Genomic DNA, 24,446 nt, shown 5'->3' with positions numbered 1-24,446 from the left:
GCAGAACCACGACTGGTGGCGAGAAATAAGGGATGAGGAACAAAGAGTTCCCAAAATATTATGTCAAATCATGTCAAAACATGGACAGTTAATAACTGTTTGCTAATGACAACTTTTTCCATCATCAAAGTTGTCGGATACAACACAACACTTGTGTGGCTTTCTGACAATGTGTCATAGCACTTGTTGCACTGTGGCAGATGGCTGTACTGTGCTGAAAATTCTGCTAATGACAAACAACGGCAGTATGGTCACTTCCAAAAGTAAAACAGAGAAGTGCTTAATTTTTCGGAGCCAGGCTACAATGTGGCAGCCTACAACACACTATGCCATTGAATACAGACCGGTTTGTTAAAGTATATGATTGCCACTAATAACTACATTCCTTGTGTAGTCTGTATTGTTTATTGTTGGTTATATTCAGACATTGGTGAGTCTCGTAAAACATTTCAAGACATTATTCTCGCAGGTACATGTGGTCAAGCACAATATCAAGCTCACATTTCAAGTTGTGGTGAAATGTTGAGGAAATGTTATGGTTAGTATATATGTAAATACGCATATTATTTAGTACAAGTTTTGAGTTTGAGAACAGCTGTTGTCTACGAAGTTTTTTTTTTTTTTTACTGTTCCTCTGTCCATACCTTTGTATTGCTTACTATATCCTCTCCATTTCCCCCTTCATGTATCATCTCACTGCTTTCTAGTTTATAGTTCTCCAAGGTCTTCCCTTATGATCCCAGCACCGACTCAGTTGTGAAACTTTCAAATTGACCATAACTTTTATGAAGGCCAAGCCACTTGTATATCACAAACCGCAAGGACTCCTTTGGAACAGCTGTCATCACATTTTTAAACACCCAATGAGATTAACACATGTTGATTTCATGTTGAGTTTTAGAGCTATAGAATAATGTTCAAAGGGTCATTGCCATATATACTATATAAATATAAATCTTCCAAAGGTGAGAATTACAATTCAAAATATAAAAATATGCTAAATTTACATACATGTTAATAATAGATTAGCACTAACAACATAAAAATCTTTTTTTTTTTTGCCCTCAACAATATTTTTTACATCAAGTGTAATCCTAGAATAAAGTTACCATTATTATAAGGTCAACATCTCATACTGAAAGCCCATCATGTCTGTGCACCATAAATATTCTGCAAATATTGTTGCCTTTATTCTGACATAGACTTGAAAAACTGACTTGCTAGTCAATTTTTGAGATTTTATATTATGTCAAAAAGAGGAGAGAAAGACTAAGAAAAGGAATACAGAGCTCAGTTACAGCTGAATAAATTCCTCCCACATATGCCGTTCTTACATAACATGTCACTTCTGTCTGATAGACACAAATCCCCGTAAAGAATGAATTATCTCTACATAGCCTGAAGTGTCAAGAAAAGTTTTACTCTTTTACATAATCCTGCATTGTTGTAAATCACACAGAAAAAAACTGTTTTCCCTCCAATTGATAAAAAACTGTTTTCCTTCCAATTTATCTGTAGGTAAGAAAATCCAGATCAATATTGTGATTGCACCCTAACTTGTGACAATTTTCAAGCATTTTCTAGAAAACTAATATACTGTACTGACGTAAGAAGTGATTTAATGTGGATTTGAGTGTTTGTTGTTAAGACTTGAACTACCTTATTGGTAAATAGTCCTTGCCAGCACCACAAGCAAACTCAATAAAACTCCAGACCCAATGATTTGGTCCCGAGAGGTGTTGAGACAGAAGGAAGGGAGGTAGGCAAGAGAAAGAGAGGGGCTCTAACAACATAGACCAAGAAATAAATAAGGAAGCAGATGGGGGAGAACAAGATATTGAAATTGAGGGAGACGGAGGCAACGGATAAGCCAGGAAAGAGAGAGATCAAAGACAAACAGTGAAGCAGCTGAGACAACGAGAGTTACATTGAACGAAAGAAAGGGAAACCCAATGGCAGCAAAGTAATTTGGTGCTGGAGGGAGAAGTTGTGTTGTGTTTTTGCTCTTGGCCTCACCAGCTGTAATGAGCCTCAGATTACATCTTGGCCTTGACCCTGACATGTGCAAAAGGAATTGCTAGTCGGGCTGGCAAAGCAGGAGACGGCATTCACAGAATCAGCTCATCATTAAAAGATATTGCCCTCAGCCAGAAGAATTGAAAATGGCAATGGGTACTGTGCTTTCTCAGAAAGTAAAATAATGATGAATAAAACCAACAGGAGATTAGGAATCTGTGACCGATTTGAATCAGGCAATTGGCAATGCTTCAATTCAAATTCTGGTACTGATAAAGATGAGTTATTAGACAGAAGACTTAAAAAAGAAAAAACTGAGTGCCAGTCCAAAAGATTCAAAATGTTGCACAGGACAATAATACTACAGTATAAACACTTCACCTTATGATAACTAAAGTAATTCAATTTCTACATTTATTCATCTCAAGGTTTTAATTTCAGTCACATTTATACACCAATACTATTGTAAAGTAGATATGTTTTTTAAATAGCATAGCTATTTAAGTTGGGTAAACTTTGCTAAAATATGTTAGGGTGTGAATTTGGTACTTTAATCAATGCTATCCTTCCATTTCACTGTGCAACAAACTAACAAAGGTAAGCTATCAGGCAAGAATTCATTTCCAGTGGGGATTGTTTTCCCGCGTACATCGCAAATGATTTTGGTCCAAAATATAAACCAGAGCTAAAACACGAGGGAAATATGTTACACAATTCCAATAAGGACAGAGAATCCAAAATGCAGTCTTGTAGAATGCATACTGAAATAACTTTTTGCAAGTCCAATAACAGTACATTGATATATGATGTTTCTTGAGAACCTTTATAATTAATTCATTCTGTTTCTTGTTACTTGCTTTTAGGTTTGTAATCCTTATTTTCGTTTGTTTTTGTTTCAGATAATTTTTTGTTTGCTTGTTTTTGATGGTGATTCTAGTTTCTTGTTTGCTTGGTTTTTTTTCTCATTTTTGATTTGCTGCCGTTTCATCTACTTTCACATATTTTCATTATGTTTTGGTTGGTTTGGGGGGGGTTGTGATTTGCACTGCAGGGACACCATAACATTCTGGAGACATTAACGATAGAGGCACATTAATTGTTTGTAATACAACTAAAACAGAAAAGAAAAACATACAAACATCTATCCATGCATTTTTTGTACCACTAAATATTCCATAAAATTCCACTGTTGTTGAGAACACAGGAGCAGCTTCTGCAATACACTATAAACAGTATTCAATGAAGGAGGGTTCGTTAATCCTCACCACATGCCACAAGTTACAAAACTAAAAGGTATTGTCTTTCTGATTTAATACAGTCAGAATTGGCAACTGTTGTTGCCAGAAGACAAACGCACACATGCGCATCCAGTGGCAGACCTGCACAACCTTCTGAACTCAAGCTTGTTAAGACCCCTATCTCATGAGAGAGAGTGAAAGCCCTTTAGCCATACTCGTAGGGCTTATTTCCATTCCAGTACCCAGCAACACACAAGATGTGCTCTTATGCTGCAGATGACAACAGACATACACATGATCACACATTAAGAATGTGAAACTTCAATCACTTGTAGATAACTATGAGACATTGACTTTTTTTTTGACCTTGCAAGTACCAGGAAGTGGAGATTGTCAACCTCTAGAAAATGTGTGCTTGAAATCCAAGTGTGTTTTGGTTTCAGTAATATAAATTACACCTCATCTTTGAGTCCAATTGTGTGCGTGTGTGTGTGTATAGTGCCGGATAGAGGAGTGGATCTCATCACATAGAAGGTCACACCTTACATAAAGTGACATATTTTTCCTTGTATAGTTCTCTCTTATATTAGTTCCTAGATTAGCTTCTGTTTACCATAAAATATGGCCTCAAGGACTCCACTCCACACACACAGGTTGGGCTTGTTGATATACAAGCCGCACCGGACTATAAGCCGTCTTCATTTCTATTCCATGGTTTACCAAAGCAAATCCTCTTACATTATCATAAAAATCAAGAAGAATCAGACACACTGGTCCATAAGCCGTAGGGTTCAAAGCTTGTGCAAAAAGTAGCCTCATATAGTCCGGAAATGACAGTACTTATTAATACCATAAAATGACATTGCAACATCACCACATGTTTAAGACAATATATGGACTTCCTAAAGTTGATACACAGCTTTGCCTCAAGGGGAATTTATCTTGCCTGACAGACCTTGGCAGTACAGAAAGACATAAAATCCTATCAGACCTTACCATTCGCTTGTAATTAGAAATATAATGAAATGGTTGACTGCGTATTATATCTGGGGTAGGATATATGGATAGGATTCTAATTGATCCTAGACAGCATGGTGTGGCAATTTATTTTCCATCTCAAGTTGTCTGTTAGATTCCTTTGAAATTATAGATGTGCAATGGTTTATCTGTAAATGTGTGCATGCCTGCGTATATGCTCCTGAGTGATGGGTGAACTATTCAAATTTTTGCATTCTTAAGTGATACACTTAGGGCTCTATACTCAGCACAGTTGCGGTTGAGTATAAAAACTGGCACATTTTAATGTTTGTACCACTCCAAGCCTTGTCCTGAGTGTTAGGAAAATTTGCAGATGGCTCTGTGTGTTCTGTGTTTATCATATTTTAATTAATATTTGGCAGTATTTGAAAATTTGGAATTCAGTTCAATTTTACCAGCCAACGACAGAATCGTTATCAGTATTTTAAGGCACTATTTTTGTACTTCAGCAAAACGCCCATTTTAAGAACAAGCTATTTAACAATATAAAATGTCAAGTAGTCCAGATGTAGAAAGTTATATTTGTAATATACAGTGCCCAATAATTTTGGAGTAATTTCCTTATTGTTTAGATGTTACACTTGAATGAAGAGCAATTATATCAAGATGTGTCAAAACCTCATGATTTAGAGAACCAATATCATAATACCAAAGTAAAAACAACAACAATAAACCCTGTTGACCTACAACACAATTTAACAGTCCAAATGACATATGAAACTATCTTTTCACTTTGCGGTTTGAGGACAAGTCAAAGTCAAACCTATAGCTCATTCCGTGTGTGGGTGCCTCGATTCATTTTCTCTTGACTTCCAATTCAGAGAGGTAAAAAAAAAAAAGTAAACCCCATGGCAGTGACCTCTGCTGTAGGTCCATGAATAATGGAGACTATTAGTTGCAAGTTACTGTACTTTGAGGAAAAAACTGTCATTTCTGCCGTAGGATGTTAAATTTGGACACCGGATTGAATGAGACATCCTGTGAGAATGTTTTGCTTGTAGTGAAAGAAATCTTCCGCTGTATAGTCGTTGTTGCCCCTCTGATAAGCAATGCGACGGGGGGCTACCATCTTGATGAAATTTTCACCCCACAAAAAGAATTTAATAATCCTAAAGCCTTCATCTGATATTCTAAATTTTTGGTCAATTATGCTCAGGTTGAAGCAGATTTTGCATTTTGACAGATTTTCATTTTTGGGAAATCCTGTCTTGTTACTCTGATACACTTTCCAACATTATCCATACAGCATGTGGAGCAATGTATAAAACATGTTTTTTTATAATGTCATAGCAATTATGCTTTCTAATACACAGAAATGTTAGTGCTTGTGCTTCTTCTATCTCTGACCATCCACAACATCCACTTGGAGCAAATTCACACTTCATTAATTAATTCATCACCTAAAAGCAGAGTATTGATTTTTAGTAATGGCTTTACAAATCTTTCCTGCAGAAGCAGGACAATTAAAAATAACTCCTATTTGCAGTACATCATCCTTAAGAGGGTCAAAAGTCTCCAAGTCAACAGAGAGGGAGGTTACAATATCAACAAACAGGCTGTAATAACCACCGGTCATGACAGATACCCAAGGAGAGCTTTTATGATGTTTTTTCTTTTTGTTTGTTTGTTTTTTTCACTGACGTAATATCAATGACAATGTTTCTTGGGCAAGTGATGGAATGTCTGAAACGTAATGATTAAGCTAATGTGACTATGTTTAGGAGTTCTGATGCTCACTAGTCCAAGTTTTGTAGTTTTAAATAGAACTAGCATGATTGTTATTGGGTGGAATTCTGATAGAAAGTGAGAGTGAAGCAGAAATTAATCTAACTTGGGAGCAGCAAGAAAAATTAGGTACTGTAAAAAAAGAATAGTTTTGCATTTTGTTCTTTCTTCCACATGGAACACATTGAAGCCCAAGGAGTAGTCACACATGAGCGCAGTTTTACCCCAGGTATAATTTATCAAGAAGTGATGGGAGATATACAGCTACATTGGCTCGCTCACATATGAAACAATGTCTTGTCCAGTTACTGTAACAAGGCTTGCGCCACCAAAGAGCTAAGATTAATGATACTGCTGTTTGGTCTATATGAGGTATACATTAAAACCAAATGGTGTGCATGTATGTGAAGCAATTAAGAGATGGATAGGCAGAGGTGGTCAGAGGAAATAAAAATTAAGAGATTGTTGGATATATGATGCAATGAGAAAACAATCTAAACCATAAAGAATAAGAAAGCAGCAATGCAAGGAATTAGATGAAATACATAAAGAATATCACCATGAAGGGGGAACTGGGAATAATCGAACAACGGTATATACCAAAGTGCTCCCTGAAAGCACTAAATAAATCTGTACATGGAAGCCACAAGGCATATATTAGTATCATAGAGACCATTGTCTTGGGTTTACTATAAATTAATGGCCTTTACAAAGAATGGTTCACACAAAAGACAATAAAGTACCACCATCAGGGGAGGCATTTATCATGGATAATGGCAAAAAGACATTACAGCTATTGTCATTAAAAATACACCCACACACACAAAACCCAGTACAGGATGTAGTTAATCTTTAAAGAAATTAATAGAAGTCAATATGAGTTAATATTGCACAATGCCATCCCATGCCATTCTTTGTATACGTACTTATCACTAACCTTATACTGTATGTTAAAGACGTGTAAACTGCAAGCACATTAAGAACATGAAAAAATCTATACAGTCGATCGTTTCAACGACTTGAGACTGTATCCTCTAAGACAACCAAAACCGTCCGGTGCCGATCAATTCAATACTCGGAGAATGAAATGACCCGGATGGGAATATCCACAGGCATTTCAACAAAGTAACTTAACCACTTATATCATAATGAGTGTGCTTCACACTACACGCTGAGAAACAAATCTGAACAAAGTGAGATTGAGCTTCAATTTTTATAACCATTAAAGAAGAAATTGTCCAATCTTTTAAGAGCTGACTGATGGGGATGAGAGACAATGACCCAAACACACTGACATGTTGCTGTCATTATCTTATCAAATGACCCCCTGGGCTATACTATCTCTTGCTTGGATCCCCAATTACAAACCAAAGACGAGTTGTGATACCACAGATATAAATTTATAGTGCCTGTTGTTAGAAAGTAATGTTGCGAAAAGGTCATGCGGGCACACCATCAGTATGTATTAGGGAATTGACGGACTGAACTACATCATATTGAATGCTTGCTGTAGAGCAGGTGTATCTTAACAAGCCCAGCCACCATCATAAAACCAGAATCAGAGAAGATTAGAAATGATAAGAAACGTTAGCAAAAATATATATTTTAAACTCTGGTGAAAACAGATAATAGTTAATTTGTGATAAACCATGACTAATCTTACTCTTACGTTATCCTGTTCTGCTGTAGTACGCTGCATCACGGTTCAATGCAATATTTATTTTCCACCTGACATTGAGTACAGCCATAACTTCCTTGTTTATTCCCAATAGAAATGTCCTTTGAATAAAGAGCTCTCATATGGAGACCAGGAATGTAGACAAGAGGCAGGTCCCCTAAGTGGCTCTTCATCTGCCTGCTGTCAGGCTTGACCTTGCACTGATCGCTCACTAAGTGTGTTGTGCATGTCCTTCTATTAAGTGACCGCCAGAAATGTCGCCATATGCTGATGTTTTAACCACACACAATATCTCTGATTTCCGATTCTCCAACTTTATTTGGTCCCAGGGCAGACCGTTATTCAATAGGTTCCACCAAAAAAAAGAATATATACAGTTGTATGAAAACATTCTCCATTGTTTTGATTGCACATGTACATTTCACTGAATGTCCAAACACAATTATTTTTAAGAATGCTTTATTTGTCGAATCTCAGCATTAAGTGTTAAAGGTATAACAGTTAGAGTGCAGTATTTTATTTAGTTATTGCTGTGTTAGGTCCTGGTCCTCATAAAGATGATAGTACTTAAAGCGTGAAAAGTATGAAAAAGAGGATTGATTAATTAATTATCAAGAATTTTACTCTGAATGATAATTGACTTGTGCAATGCTCCAGATTCAGTTGCAGGTATCACTGACATTCTCATTGGCTTCTTCACCATAAACTTCCACTTCACACAGTGTCAGGTATTCTTGTCTTCCAGGAATCACAATGTTTACATAGCGGCCTTCCATTCCATTGCACTCAAAAGTTTTGGATTGGCCAGCTGAGATTGATAAGATCACAGTGCATCTAAAGGGATAAAAAAAGAAAACCACTATTAAAACACTATTTTCATAAACGAGGGCACATTTGCTCGACATAAAAATTGACATCTTCATTTCTACTCTAGTTTACCATATTAGGGAATTTAGCAGACATCTCTGTGCAAACATGGTTATTGCTACTTTAACGGACAGTAGTACACTTACCTGGGATTAGCATTGCCATTGTCATCAAGGGAGTCTCCAATGCGGAGCTCAGCCTCATTAATCCGTTTATGACAACAATCCCTTCTGTTTGTAATAATAACAGTGTTTATTTTGTATGTTTTCTGGAGGTCCAGTCTCCACCATGGATTCATATCTCTCTTTGTGTGACTACAAGAGTTCTGTCGCCAATTGCTCGCACGATTTCCATCAATGGCCCTTTGGGGAAAGCCCTTCGGATACAAAGAGGACTGCTGAACTTTTCCACCCAGGGCAATGTTATCTGCACACACACGCACGCACAGACCTTTTTTTTTCTTGTAACTAATTGAAGTAATGCACAGTGAAAAATGTACATTTCAACATTTTTAAGGCCTAAAATCTAAAACTACAATTAGATTTGCCATAATCTAAAAAGTAGGGATAAACTTACCATTCAAACTGCTTGCCTCTTCTGTTATAGCCAACAAAGTGAGAATCACAGCTAAAATAATCATCCTATGAAAGTGGGTCAACAAGTTATTCACATATACTTTAACAACATAAGTATGTCAGACATAGTCAAACGTCACACTTATTAATTTATGTTTCATGAATCCTTCATTTAAAATATATAAATATTATCATTGATTGTTATAAACATTCACTGTGGATTATGCTTTTTAAATTGCAATGTTATCCTCATAGTTGAATCAAGTTATGTCAAGCTACTTCAAATGTCTGGATGATCGACCTACCTGAGGGTATCGGTTAACTTGAAAGCTGTCACCTGTTGGTGCCGGTATAGAGAACACTTATATACTCTTGAGCTTGATGAGCATAACTCTTGATACTCTTGTATGATTGACTTGTTTTATCAGAGAACATCCTGGTCAAATAATGAGTGTTGGTTTTATTGTGTTTGAACTGTGCCTGGGTTGAATGTTGGTTGTTGGCCATAATAATCGCAAGGTAATCTTTGTAGCCCATATACAATACTTTTGTTTTGATTGTTTGGTTTTGCAAGTCGGCACAACGCTGACTTTTAAAGTGCAAATATTGAAACTCAAACACTACTGTTTGCCAGCCACTTTTAAGATGACGCTCACAAACTAACAAACGTACTGAATAGATAGCAACATTTTTCATGTTATTTTACATTTTAAATATATATTGATGATGTCAAAAGAAAAAAGTGTTGAATTGCCAATAGATACTGCACCTTTAAGATGTACAATAAAATCAATACACATTTAATAAAAATAATAAAAATAAACAAAGGAAGTAAGACTTTGATTAATAGGGTTATTCATTTTTGATCATTTTTGTTTGACTATTTAACACGCTACAGTCTCCCACCTTATCCTTCCTTGACCTATTTATAACAACCCTCTTCTCCTCCCCCATCCCCACGTTCTGTGTCTACTCGTTTCATTCTGCCATCATTCTACCACAGTCTCTCAATCCTTGAACTGCTTTTACATTTGTCACCTGCTCTCCCTCACCATGCTTTTACCCATCACTCGCCCCCCTTCCGCTCAACGGAGGGCACGTACAGCGGCCTTTGTCTAAAAACATGTGGAAGGAATTAATTGGCTCAAGTGTTTGGCTCTTTTCACCCAGCTGCTTCTGTGCGGCTGTCATCTGCCTCATGCCTTCGTCATCTCTTCTCATTCCTCCTCATTTCCCCTTGTTCTTTACTGCCTTCATATTCTTTCTGTGCCGCAGTACCCCTTGCAAGATCAAGCTCTGTTGCGGCTGAAGAGCTATCGTGGTCTATCTAATGAGAGAGCATAGTGTAAGCTGTGCTGTTGTAGCTGATGGATAAGCTTGAGGTGAAAAATAGGTGACATCATAGGATGACTTCAACAAAAGGAAAAATAGTTCCATCCATTTTCTATATCGCTAAAGTAAAGATCATATTCCAACGTACGTTCTTTATTTGCCATGTTGTAATCTGTGCAAACACACACATTTAAACATTTTAGATAAATGGGTGAAAAACTACTGTACGTACATACATCTGTCACAAAGTGATGAAAGCACACCATTCCTCTTTCTGTCCATTCTTTTCACAACCACCCTTGCATATCCTTGTGTTTGCCAAATGCAAAATGAAAGGGAGTGATCATGAACAGGAAGCCTGATATAAAATAATCTTATTTCACTTCATGATCCTTTTTTTATCCCTTCCCCATCAAACCAACCAACCACCGCTCATCTCTGCACTAACACCTCACATTTTCAATGCATTAATAAAAACGTCTAATTTCACTTCATCCCGCTTTCTATTTCTTCTTACGCCAATTACCATCCACCCCTGTTAATATTGCCCCACCCTGTGCCCTTTCCAAAGAAAGAGGCATGAATCCGGCTACAAATTAATTGTATTCAAGGAGAGGCCATGTGCTTGGCGTACTCAATGTTTCCATGACAACTGGCTCGGGATCTATAAAGATTAGAAAGAAGGGGTAAATAGAGCTCGAAGGGATGGTGTGTGTGTGCGAGGGGGGGGTCACCCCAAAAGAGGATAAGCATAATTACAGTGAGCTAGAGAGCCAGTTGAGAGCGACCAACTCTGTAAGCAAGTGTCCCAGCCAGAAAGCCAATAGTCTGTCAATAAAGTCTGCCAAAAAAACAACATCTTTCTGTATGCATGTAAAAATGAGTACAACAATAATATCTTAAGAACAATTACTATCATGCCATTTTGGCTTAAATGAGTAATTTAATTCACTTTGAGAGGATGGAGAAGATCTAATGGCTTAGCAATTCGCATGAATTGATGAAAAAACTGCTTTATTTGACTGCAGTCGTGCTTTTTTTGATAATCGTGTAAAGCAGATGCGCTCCACAACATTCTTACAACATTGTAGAGCGATACAAGTAAATAGCAACATCTTTTCTTCTTGACTTGTCATGCATTTCTCATGGTGAAGTGAATTTGCAGACAAACAGCCTATGGCTAGATGTGAGCACCAGCTCAAAGAAAATGGTATTTTCCAGTTAAACAATACAGTATACATTCATATGCACATGTTGCACAAGAGCGAAGCATACCCATTTGTCTTATCTGTTTAGTTTGGTACGTACACACTGTATCTTCTACCAACACAAGAATGACTATAGAAGTATTTTCCCGACTATAAGCCGCTACTTCTTACACAAACATTAAACCCTGCGTCTTATTGTCCAGTGTGGCTTATCTATGGATTTTTTTTACATTTGTGATATTGTATGATTTGTACATATCTTGTATAAGGAAATTGAACGTTAAAACACCTGCAGCTTATAGTTCAGTGTGTCTTATATACACAAAACAGGATTTGCCCCTAATTTTAGCTGATGTGGCTTATATTTGGGTGCGGTTTATAGTTCAGAAACTACGGTATTTATTATACCTAAAATTAACAAAATTGCTTTTTTTGTATATCTACCTGCCATTTTGTGACCATGAAAGTTAAATGTTATGGTTTATTTCTGTCTCTTTTACTGGCCTCAAGGTTTGAGCGAGAGCCTCAAGCCCTATTTCTAAACCATGTTTGATGGATGAATGAACAGACAGATGGATGGGAAGATCAATTGACTGATAAACTGGCAGACGGATGAACGGATGAACAAATGGCTGTGTGAATGGATGGCTGGGTAAGACATTTTTTACAAATGGTTGTGCATCTCAATTCATGTCATGTCAAGGATGATTTTTCACCCATATGTGAATGTGTGGCCACGTGTTTATGCATACAGTATGTATCGTCACGGTTTGTCTTTCGTGTACATGTATACATGTCACGCTGTGTTTAGCAGACATTTAGTCTAGTAAGAATGCACGCATTAGTTTTGTATCTTTCTTCAGAAGGGGAGATTAGAATTGTTTAAACTTTTCCAAGTGTATGTTCCGTGTTAATATCTTTTAATCCATTATAATAGTTAATAGTAAAAAGTTGATGCAAATAAACAAAGAACTCGATCTTCTTGATGGGCATTGAAAAGTTTATCAAACGAGCATTGAGAATGGCATTATTCTGTTCCCAGAGAAACGTCAGGGGAGCCATTTCACTTTTTACAAATCATTCAGCAATGTCACTGTCAGAATTGACTTCCTTTCAATATATCATGAATGCGGATGTTATTCTTCCTTAAACGTGTCTCCGTATCTGCAAGCTGTTTGAATGTGGTCTTCCATTTCAAGCAGATGCATTTCCATACGTTCAATGCTGTATTTCTCCAATTCTGACACTCATCACTTGGCCTCTTTTACCTTGTAGATTATCTGAATTATCTCTTCTCTGAACTCTGAATGATCTTTATGAATTTGCTTAGTGGCTTTATTGACCTCCTTTCTTACATTGGCACACACTTCCTTTATTTTGCTGATAATTCTGGCTTTCATAACCTTCAAGCTAGTATGATGGATTAGTTTACGAGCACCTGCAATGTAGTCTTCACTTTTGCACAAGAAGAAAAAGTCCTTCTCATGTGCTTTTTTTTCTTCTTTCGATTAGTTAGCTTTATTGAAGTTTCTGCAGGAATTTATTGACTTTACAAAGGTGAACCTGTGAGAACTCAGTTCTCCTGGGAGCAGGAGAATTATGCTGCCACTTGCATTCCCACCATTGGGAGATTCAATACTAATTCTACTTTTAAATGTAATAGATGAAACAAATTTTAAAAAATTCATTGATATATTCATATATGCATGACAGACAGTGGCATTGAAGTTGGGGTAAAAAATTGGAATGACGCACTATGGCCCAAAGCACAGGGGTGCCACTGGAGTTCTATAATTTTTTGGGAGGTTATACTCTTATCTTTTTTTATCTGTTATGTATATGTACATGTAAAAGAAAAATATATCCTGCTATGATAGTTCAATTATAATGTTGCTTTAATCAAATTTAAAGTCTTACATGACCTTTACCCACTTTGCAGAAATGCAAAATGTTTCATTTCATGTTCTTAAAGACTTCTTCTGTTCTTAAAGACTGTAAGCATTTGTTGCTAAACAATCTGGATGAGACACAGTGAGAAAAAAGAGACAGGAGTGTTGCCAAGGTTTTTTTTTTTTCTCCAAAGAAAGGTTATTATTTATATTATAATTACACAACATAATCAACCCAATGGTTGCTGAGAATCTGTATTGTGTAAAATGTAAAATACAATGCTGGAGAGAATTCACCAATTTACCAGGGCTAACCAGATTTTTGACTGGGCTATACTACCCTGAGTCCAGGTGACATTTTTTAATTTAGGGATTGGAAATGGTCCGTAGGGCATCATCTATAGGTTGAACGCCGCACTGCATGTGAATTTGGTTTTCTGTCATCTGATTAGATGAGCAGCGAATCCTGACGTCACTTCCAGAATCTTAACAATCTATGTGGCTCCTCCACTGTAAGGTATACAAGCATTTTCGTCCATCTTAGTCCGCTCTTCCCCAACTAAGTACAGACAGTAGGCAGGGGACATCGTGAACTAGTTGCCAACCAATCAACCACACATATGACAGCTTGTCATTGTAATGGTTTCGCCTGACCCCCTGCCCTCTCGTAAGCCCAATGGTCCTCCAGCGAAAGCCCTCTTTGAGTGTCGTTTTCAAATATTAGTGAGGGGTAGAGCAAGAGTGTGGTGGAGGTGTGGAAAATCCTTTTATGCAAGCGTGTGCATATTGCTGATATTTGCACACATTATTTTAAGGTGCATGTTACAAGGGGGTACTGATTCTGATAATAGTTTCAATGAAGGGAGTCAGCCAGGTGCCTCAACACCTGCAAAATAAAAGTGCATTTCTGCATGTGAGCAGGATTCCATAGTCACTAGCACCAGAGGGAGACATTGCAGTACCTGCTAAATCTCAAGGAAGAGAAAGCTCGTTGAGCTGATAGTTCACAGTAGCCTCTCAGTTGTCCTTTGTGTGTGGTGCTTGGGGGTAGGTGATGTCAACCAGTGACAGGTAATTTGGTCTCAGCCGTGTCCTGTGGGACCAGCAGCACACATACACTTTGCTAACACATATACTTTTTCTAACTGATTGTACATCAAGAGTGGGCTAGCAGCAAATGCCCAGGCACGTAAGTAAGGCCTATTGGTAGGGGCGGGGTTGCTACAAACACATGACACAAATCCGGGGCTTTATTGCTGGTCACAGTTACTCTGCTTAAATATGCAAGAATGAATCATACAAACAGTGTACCTGAGGAAGCTTAGTCATGGGAGTGTTTTGAATTTGTGTATTTTGGAAGTCATCTGTGACATTTTTATTATTATTATTAACACATTTTTCAAAAATTTTAAATGTAAATGTTTTATTCAACCATCCATGAATTTTGCAGGATAAGAAATGCAGTTATGCCTTTTGGTCCATTAGAAGCTTACAGTTAATGTGCAGGTCCTTTTGAATGATTGGCCCTAAGTCCTAGTCACTGTAGTTTCTATCCCACAGCACATCTTACACATCGTACGCCGTTGTGAGCAATGTGTTGTCAACATCCTATCGTGCCTGGTCAGTGCTGCACTGGCCTCTCTGGACTGACAAACTGCCTAGTTTATATCTGTCTGTCTGTCTGTCGCTCTTCCACGTGGATACATGTTGCCAGGCGTTGCTGTCCATTTCTGGAGCAATTATTTTCCCTGCCAAGTGACCTTTAACCCCCCCTCTCTTTGGGCAGTTGCTTAAATCCCATATCTACTGTAGTCATGTCACTTAAGTTTAGTACGGTCACCTCTGCTTCTGCCTGACTTGTGGTGGTTTTTGCTTTTTCTCAATGCAATGATAATAATAATTATCATCATCGTCACATTTCCTCAAACGATTGTGTAACTGAGGTAAGAGTGCCACAAATGTTTTAACTTTTTATTCTTGCATTGTTCTATGTATGTCTGAATTGGATTGTATTAGTTGCCAAGCTTTGTTTAATGGCTGTATGTGTAAACTACAATTGCCATTGATTGATTGATTGATTGGCATTTATTTGCTTTCTGTGTTATACCTCCCAATTATCTCTCTCGGGCCAAGACCTCATACCCTCTATTGAAGAGAGATAGAGGAGCGGTCCTGTGGAGGGTCATGCTCTCTGTATGGTTAAAAGCACTAGATAAGACACACGCACACAACCCCATATGCACACTCAAAACATCAGATAGAAAAAGATACACACCCATTATCTTCATCCAACAAATACATCCCACCCATCACTCAGCGGGGTACAGGGCGAATTCACACAACAAATAGACCTTTGTTTGCACACTAATGAGTTCACAGGAGGCAAATGTTAAACCTCATGGGGTTAGACAGTACCTGCAGTGTTAAGCAGGGGTGAAATAGTGTATATATACAGCTCGCCGACATTTTGGGCTTTGATGAAGTAACTTTATTACTCTATTTAAATGTACATTATGCATTACACACACACACAACTGTATAGTTTTTGATACATCTGTGCCATCTAATGAGAGCTGCACAAGATTTCATTTTTACAGTAACACAAACACTATTGACTTCCATATTGTCCCCCTTAATATTATGACAACAAAACTTGATTCATCGTCATCAGTTGGTAGAACGACAAGTCTAACTCCTGCAATAGCAAATCTGGTCATTATCTTTATTACACAATGATTGTTTTTAAATCAAAGTGTGAATTCCGTCTATAGAATAAAAGTGTGTGAAATCCAAACAACACATCCAGAAGGCGTTTGAATAAATGAAAATATGACATTGATTTTTTTTTTTTCTTTGTTACTATATATAACAGCTTGCACTCGTGTCTCTGTAGGATTTACTTTGTGTGTGTTTATTTATCCTGAGGAACACTAATAAGGTCAGGTAAAACTATACCTCAGAGAGTGCCTTGTAGATCACAATGGAAGGTGTTAAGGTCAGGGTTAGCTCTCATTTTATTGCTCACTAAATTCATCAAGTTGTGGATCTTTTTAATCGGATGGATGGATGGATGGATGGATGGATGGATGGATGGATGGATGGATGGATGGATGGATGGATGGATGGATGGATGGATGGATGGATGGATGTTTCAGAAGCATCCACACAAAGATCAGACAAGCACTACTACGTACATTACTACATTATTCAACCTACTTTTCCTTTCTCTTCATGTCATTCTCTCATTTTCCCTTCTTCTGCTATTCCACACGCATCCTCAATTCCCTTGGCGGTAGCTGAGGTGCTTAGTGAGATGCTTCAAGGGAGACCAAGAGGAAGGAAGATGGCAAGACAAGAGAAAGAGAGAGCGGTAGGGTGAGGCGGTGATATGCAGTCTTGGCACCAGAGTGCATTGTTTTCTCTTTGCCATGGTTCTTATTCACATTTGTTCTCATTTCGCTCACTAGCCAACAGTCTGCCTTCCTGTTAAGTGCTACGCTTCAGACACATCAAAATGCAACTCGCTGATGTGTAACTAATGTTACGACACAATATGCAGCCACAAAGTCTTTGATCATAATTCCATTTAACATGGCATATAAAAAATGGAAAAAGAAATTGGAAGAATGGAGGGTTTGTGGTGATTGTGTGTGTGGGGGGTACTTTGCGCGCACCATTAAGCATTCTGCAAAATCTAATGAAAGTGGAAGATGCATCCAGCAATTTGACCTATCTTGAATGATTATCTACAAATCATATAGCAGTTGTTGAGCTTTGTTGGCAAGGAGCATTAGCTTATAGATCAACCAGAATTTGACTGGAAGCCAGTGTTTGGGAGGGAGTTGTGTGTTTGTGTGTGTGTGTGTCTGCGCGTGTGTGCGCGTGTTTGCGTGTGTGTGGTGTCTGTGTTTAGTGTGTGTGCATGTGTTTAGTGCGTGTGCATGTGTGTGTATATTGCTGCTGCCAAGGTTTGGTCAGACTGCGAACCCTGGCAACTGAGTTCTGCACATTGCAGTCTGTCAAGTGAACTGCCAGGAAGCTTGAACAAGAGTCCATTGCAATTGTTCAGGCAGAAAGTAAGGAACGAGTGGGTGAGGCTCTCAGATACAGAGTCAGACAGCGAAGGCCTAAATTGGGAAGAAAAGATTAAATGGAAGGCAGATCTGAGAGCAGATTTCATGGGGGATTCATAAGAGATGGAGATTATTATTATTATTATTAGGTAAAGTATGTTTTTGAGAGAGCTGCAAGGCATGATGGAATTAGAGGTACAAAAAAATTGAAGAAATGTAATAAACTTGCTTCAATGTGATGGATGACAAGGCACTAAGAAATGCATAAGATGGTGAAATAACATAATCACAATCAAAGGTATGTTTTACCTTTTACTGAAAGGTTTTGTATTCGATTCTTCTTGTTGAAAGTGCTGAGTTAAAAATCGGACCTACATGGGAAGTTGGGTTAATTTGCCCAAACCTTTGGTTGTTTGGCCAAATAAAAACATTTTATTGGATTGTGCGTACAATGGGTTGTTTTGTACAAAACAACCCATTTTTTTTAACCCCAATGAGGTTGTTTTTAATCCAGGATTTTTAAGGGTGTCGTTTTACCAATGGCAATCGTCTTATAATGCCCTCAATTAAAAACCTAACCTGGAGGCCAGCTTGTGTGGAATCTGTAATGTTAAGATAAATTATTTCAAAAATCTTATTCAGAGAATTGAATTGCCCTGAACATCCTTTGTAAGACTTGAGCCTCTGATGCGCCTCTGGGTGAACTGCTGGATCAGACATTTTACAAGTCAGACTCTCTGTGACAGGAACCCATATGTGAGTACAAGGTGAAACTATTCCTCCCACATGGTGCACAGCAGCAATGACAGGTTAAGTAGCCACAGAGGATTCAATTATATGCCGCTCTTACCCAGCGGATAGACGGCTGTCTTTGTATTGACCAGTCTTAAGGCAGAGGAATGAACTATTCATCATTCCTATATATGTGTGCATGCATACTGTGTGTGAAGACCGACAAAACCCTTTGAATTTAACCCATTGGTTCCATACATTTAAATAAATCAGTCATTAAACATCGTGTTGTGACTATGTACAGGATGTTAGATTTGTCACCATATCAGAAATCAAAAAACCAAAATTCTTGTAGCTTTGACGTGTTGTATTTAGTTTACATTTTAGGCATTGTAAATTTGTATTCAGGCCCAAAGTTATTGTTGGGCCAATAAATACTGCATTTTCTGTTAGTTTTGTGATGACTGAGCAACATATGTCATTCTATATATGCCCCATATCAACCAATTTCTACGCTCACGTTATTTTAGATTCCCTCTTCTGCTCTGTCTTTACTTTTTTCCTCACGATATCGCTCTTTCTTAGATGCATCGGTAGTTGTTTTCCGGGTCTTGCTGGTTGATGGTTCCCTCCCTCCACATGGCCTATGATCATTTATTGATGACAGGAGAAGAGAGGGAGGCCTTCCCAGCTGCTTGTGCCTGGCACCCTGGTACAAACACACACACACATACAAAGTCAGTCACATTGTTTTCATCACCTCCGAGGACAATGCATTGGCTAGCACTCATGTCCTGCAAACTTCCTCAGACGTGGAATGACACGCATTGAGAATTGTTGTGAGGTGCAAAGCAGAACACATACAAATGCGGGAAGAAGAAAATCTAGTCTCAGGCCATCAAAAATGCCAGTTTGACTCCCTGGTGTTTTGTTTTGCAGTGTCACATATTTCTCTACCATCTCTGCTTGTCAGGTTGAATTCTGTGCTGCACTTTTGCACCCGTTCCCCCCATCTGCCGCTTTACCTGCCTCCAGCACTATTTCACATCCTGCTGTGGTGCTACTGACTCCGTCAAACAGACGAAGACAGGAAAGGCACCTGTGTGGACGGAAAGAGGAAGTTAATGCTTGAAGGGAGTGTGTGAAATCAACAAAACCTACGTATGTAGTAAACAAAATAGATAAAAATTGGGACGTATCGAAAGACGGGACTGGCTCATACTTGGCGACATAATCTGGTTGTGAATGGCACACTTTTTCACTCCTGGGTCATCTCTTGTACTCAAAAACTATTGATATGGAGCAGGGACGGTGAGCAGTATCTCAGCACATGTCCCTGTGATATAAAGGCCGGTGTAAACACACATGTCCTTCCTGTAACGGTGTCATAAATAGCCCGAACCATGCATGTTGTCACTTTGAAGTTACACATGGGATACAGCTGTGATATACAGCTGGCTTCGGCTGAGCTACCCCAAGAGATGCGTGAAAACGCATGCATGCGTACACACGCACGTGCACGCAAGCATGTGAATACATTCCCTCATATATCACACACACAGACACACACAACAACAACAACCTCTCTATTACCCCAGAGGTGCTGTTAGAGCTAACACACAAAGTTACACACCAGAAGGTTCATCCTACCTCTGCAGCCTGAAGGAAGGAATAAGAAATGTGTGAATGTGTGTGTGTTTAAGACAAAATAATTGCACTTGACATTCATGCAAGTCTCTTTCACCGTGTCTGCAAATGCACCTGTAGGTGGCATCATTATCACATGTGAAGGAGATAGTCGGTGTTAGTCATAGAGAATTACAACAGAATTTGCTCTGTGATCATTCATGTAAAATATGAGTCTGCTTAACACAAAATGCCAGAATTATTCTTTGAGTGAGATATACATATTTTTTCCATTGCTAAATACCATAACAAATCAACAAGGCTCCATAAATTTGAAAATGAGATGAAATATAATTATGAAAGACAATCAGCCTCAATAAAAGCCTTGTTCTGAAACCAGCATTACACGTCAAGGTAATTACTATTTGTGTATGTGTGCACGCACACACACGAGAATATTAGGGCCCGAAGACAGGTTGACAGCACAGACATCTCTTTAGAGTTTAATCCCCTCATAGGTCACTATGAGTCATGGTGAGGCACAATTGTTGGTCCACATAAAACGGGAGAATTTCATGTCGCAAATCGGTCTTTATATGTCTGCATGCAAGCTATGGTATGTACGAGATTTCTACAGGCAGACAAGCCATATTTACTCTACATTATATTGACAAATTCCCTGAAATTAAGAATATGTGTTACTTGGGTGTCTCGAGAGATCCCATATCATTCTGTTTTAAGACCATAGAAACCTAACATATTAGTTTGTGTTGACTGTGCTAGTATGCTGTTTTGTTCTGAACCGCAAAGTTGATAGAATAATCATCATGTTGAACTTGGCAGGAGGGATGCTTTATAACGATTTTGTGCCTGAAAACTCCTTGCTGATGGCGTAATTTTGATCAGTTCATTATCACTCCTAAAATACAATAATAGTAGGTAGAACTTTAATCATGCAGTATTATAACTAAAACATGAGACCAAGCCAAAAAAAAATATCACAGATGCATTAATGTTGAGGCAGAGGAATATGAGCAAACAATGAATCATTTCTTTATCAATGACCCAGCAGGAGGAGCTGTTTCACACAAGATGAACAAAGTAATTGTGAGGCCTGACTGCAGTTTTGTTATGTCACTTGAAAACATGGGATCACTTGTATTACAGGTAGCATCATGTGTTATATTCTTTTTTTGTATTTCTGAGAGTTTATCTTAACCTCGCCTTTTGGACTTTTTGTCATTAAAGACTATTTGGTTTTGATTTGTTGTGTAGATACAGTTTTGTTTCCTAAGCTTCAGTTCACACTCCAAATAGAGAGCTGCCCTGACCCTCAAGCCCCCAATTTGAGTTCTAGAATGCAAAAGTGGCTGATACAAGAGGTGGTAGGGTCCATGTGAAGGATTAAAAGAGAGTGGTCAGAGAATGTGCGCAGTTAATCAGAGTAGATAGCATAATACCAAAATGATTTATTCACACATTTGCAGATTTAAGTTTTAATACACTGTTTATTGGCTTCATTCCATCTGAGTATCCAGTCAGGTGTGATTTAACCTTGTATTTCTAAATTTACAGACAATGCATTACCTTCTCATGCAATGCGCCTAATTTAATGATACCATTAAAAATGCAAAGGACCAGCTGTTTAGCTATTTACATGTTCCATAAATGGTTGCTTTAAGGATATTGTGTGACATTATCCACACCTTAATCTTTCTTCTCACCAGATGGACATCATGTGGTTCTGTCAATGGCTGTTGGTGAGGGTGCCAGCTCACACAATTACGTGTGGTTTTGGAACAGGTTCACATTGCGGGAGTAAGAAAGGACTCGTTTATGGTGTTTTGGGAGCAGCCGGAATGCTACGGGTGCAATGTTCCGGATAACCATTATGATTGCAGTAATCTGTCTAGGACATTAGTCACAAGACTGTGAAGCTACTGCTGTATTTGTGATGATGGTTTAAGTTTGCACATTGGGGAAAAAAAAGGTGAAAACTTTTTCTCACTCCAATTTACGTACAGACCCATACAGTTTGCATAAAGAAAAAAAAATCAGTTAACACATGCTTGATAAAAAATAATAATAATTAAAAAAAAGAGAAGGAGCTGATAAATTTATTCAGACACCCAATTTCAATGAGGGACAAGCAACCAATTTAAAATAATGTGATTTCAGTGTAAGGGTAATTTCATTTCAAATTCAAGTACACTTGAAAGTATATTTGGCTTTAAAGTACCATAGAAGGATCTCTGTGGTGAGAAAATCATACCAAAATGCAAATTTGTAGTTTAGTCCATGCACAAAAACATATATTTTATAAATATATTATACATTTGATATTCAACAGGATATAGTGTATAGGACTCCTAATATACTGTATAAACGATATATTAAGGGTCCTCAATTTACTGTTGAATAATATAGTCCTGAATAAAAGAAAATAATCTTTGGAGGACATTTACCAGGACATCAAACAATGTTTTATACTTACATCTACAAATAGAGAGCAGATTTCCAAATGGATCGCACATGCAGGGAATCTCCGTGAATAACTTTCTGACCACATCTGTCTGGTACAGATGGTTTCACGAAGTTCTTGAACCTATTTCTTTCAGGGAGATATGACCAAAGCCAAGACAACAAACCCAATAGTGTGACTATAGAGCAGAGGTTTTGGTTAGAAGAATTGCCTATCTATACATTGTCCTCTAAGTGAGTTAGTCTTTTATGTTGCGCTATTATTGCTAAAAATAATGATGGCTTAACCAATCATGATAATGATGCATGTGAACCTCGCCTCATCCTTGCTCATGAACAACTGAGCCTTTGGGGTATGCTACTTTTACAGTCAGAATCAAAACCTGCACCTGTTACCAATGAACCTGTTCACCTGTGGAATGTTCCAAACAGGTTCCTCGACATTCTCAGTCTTTTGTTGCCCCTGTCCCAGCGTATTCCGAATGTTTTACAGGGATCAAATGCAAATTTAGACAACTTGTTCTTCAGTTTGACCATAAAATATCATGTCTTAATTAAATACGTAAAGGTTCAAAAGGATTTGCAAACCATTGTATTGTTTTAATTAGCTTTTACACAATGTCCCAATTTAATTTGAATTGGGCCTTTTTTTTTATGTGTATATAGTCTGATTATATGGCTACTCAAAGAAATTGTGTACTGTCAATATAAGTAGGAGGTAAAATGCACTAAAAACATATTTAGTCACATGTCCAGAGGTTCCAATATGAGAGAATTGTTCGATGTTGATAACTTGCATAATGACTGCTTCAATATCAAATGGTTAATGCCATGTCTCTGCATGACATTTTGCTTGCTAAATATTCACCATCCTGGATTTGGATAGCTTAACCTTCTATATGAATATGAGGTTATTGAAAAATGCATTGCAACCTCCAGTCAGAAACCAGATATTAACTAATAAAAAAAAAGAAAAACTCGAATCAAAACAGAAACTTTAGTTTTAATCAAAAAAGCCCTCATTACATATTCCCCTCCATAGCTGATGGTGATGTTTCTCCAAATGTAATTAAACTCGCGCCTGTGAGGATAAAAAAATAAGCTTGTTAATACGTCCTGAGTGTAATGAAAAAAAATAAAGACAAAGAGTAAAGTACACACGAGCACTGCCTCCCATTTATTGCTTCAGAAGTAATATTCCATCTAATAAGCTGTAGACGTGAAAACATACGGCAGCCTATCATTACAATAAACCCACCTGGCAATTGAAGGTTAGATTGAAGCCGAAGAAAACTTGGTAGCAAGAATAAGAAAAAAGAAACTTAGTCTTACTGCACCTTATAATTTAAAGATGAAGTTGTCAATTATTATCAAAGGAACAGTTATGCTTTTGTAATAGGACGATGGTGGTGAAAGAAAAAGATTACGCACTGTAAATCACAGAAAAGAAGTGAAGTTGGCAGACTCACAGCCTTATCAGGAACCACTGTGGAGACTTCTGAGTACATTTGTCCAACATTACAGTTTTCAGTGCCATGCTACTTGGAGAGGATCACTTGTATCTACATAGATGGCGGAGCAGAAGCATTGGTTCTCCTTATAGAGCTCTTAATCGTTTTATTTCTGTTTAAATTCTATTTTGACTCATGAATGTATAAAGTGCATGTTGACAAACTGCAAGGAATGCTCAGTAATTAAAAAAAGACAGCGAGTGATTAAAGTTTTAGGTTTTACAAACAAATGACAAATTATTTTCCCACTTCACAAAATAAACTACTTTCTATCGCCAAAGTACTGTAATTCCCTAGCTACTATGAATAAGTACCGTGTAATATTTTTGTCACTATTTCAGCTTCAGTTGCATTAGAGCATTTAAATCATCCGATTTTGAGTTAGCACATTAAGAGCAAGCCAATTACTCAGCCCGTGCATTCATAACCTCTGTAACTGGAATGGTTTAATTTAAAG

The 24,446-nt window shown here is 37.8% G+C and overlaps 1 protein-coding gene and 2 long non-coding RNA genes across 4 annotated transcripts in view; 1 reads left to right on the top strand and 2 right to left on the bottom strand.

The window, feature by feature from the left end:
- The window catches only part of LOC133161315 (uncharacterized), a 63,609-nt gene that overhangs the window by 12,692 nt on the left and 26,471 nt on the right, over nt 1-24,446 (top strand). The gene's annotated exons all lie outside the window — the stretch shown is intronic.
- On the bottom strand, nt 8,138-9,553 carry LOC133161367 (fucolectin-1-like). The gene is made up of 4 exons (XM_061289811.1): nt 9,443-9,553; nt 9,139-9,203; nt 8,709-8,988; nt 8,138-8,529 (listed from the first exon to the last, which is right to left on the bottom strand). The coding sequence occupies exons 2-4, from the start codon at nt 9,200-9,202 to the stop codon at nt 8,355-8,357; spliced, it is 519 nt and encodes a 172-aa protein (XP_061145795.1). The 5' UTR covers nt 9,203; nt 9,443-9,553; the 3' UTR covers nt 8,138-8,354.
- On the bottom strand, nt 17,939-24,345 carry LOC133161313 (uncharacterized). The gene is made up of 3 exons (XR_009716060.1): nt 22,492-24,345; nt 19,397-19,470; nt 17,939-19,080 (listed from the first exon to the last, which is right to left on the bottom strand). It is a non-coding gene; the product is annotated as an uncharacterized LOC133161313 (long non-coding RNA).

The sequence above is a fragment of the Syngnathus typhle genome, linkage group LG10 (genome assembly GCF_033458585.1).
Source record: "Syngnathus typhle isolate RoL2023-S1 ecotype Sweden linkage group LG10, RoL_Styp_1.0, whole genome shotgun sequence".
Lineage (NCBI taxonomy): Eukaryota > Metazoa > Chordata > Actinopteri > Syngnathiformes > Syngnathidae > Syngnathus > Syngnathus typhle.
Note: the sequence above shows the minus strand (reverse complement) of the source record. Positions and strands in the feature narration are given on the sequence as shown.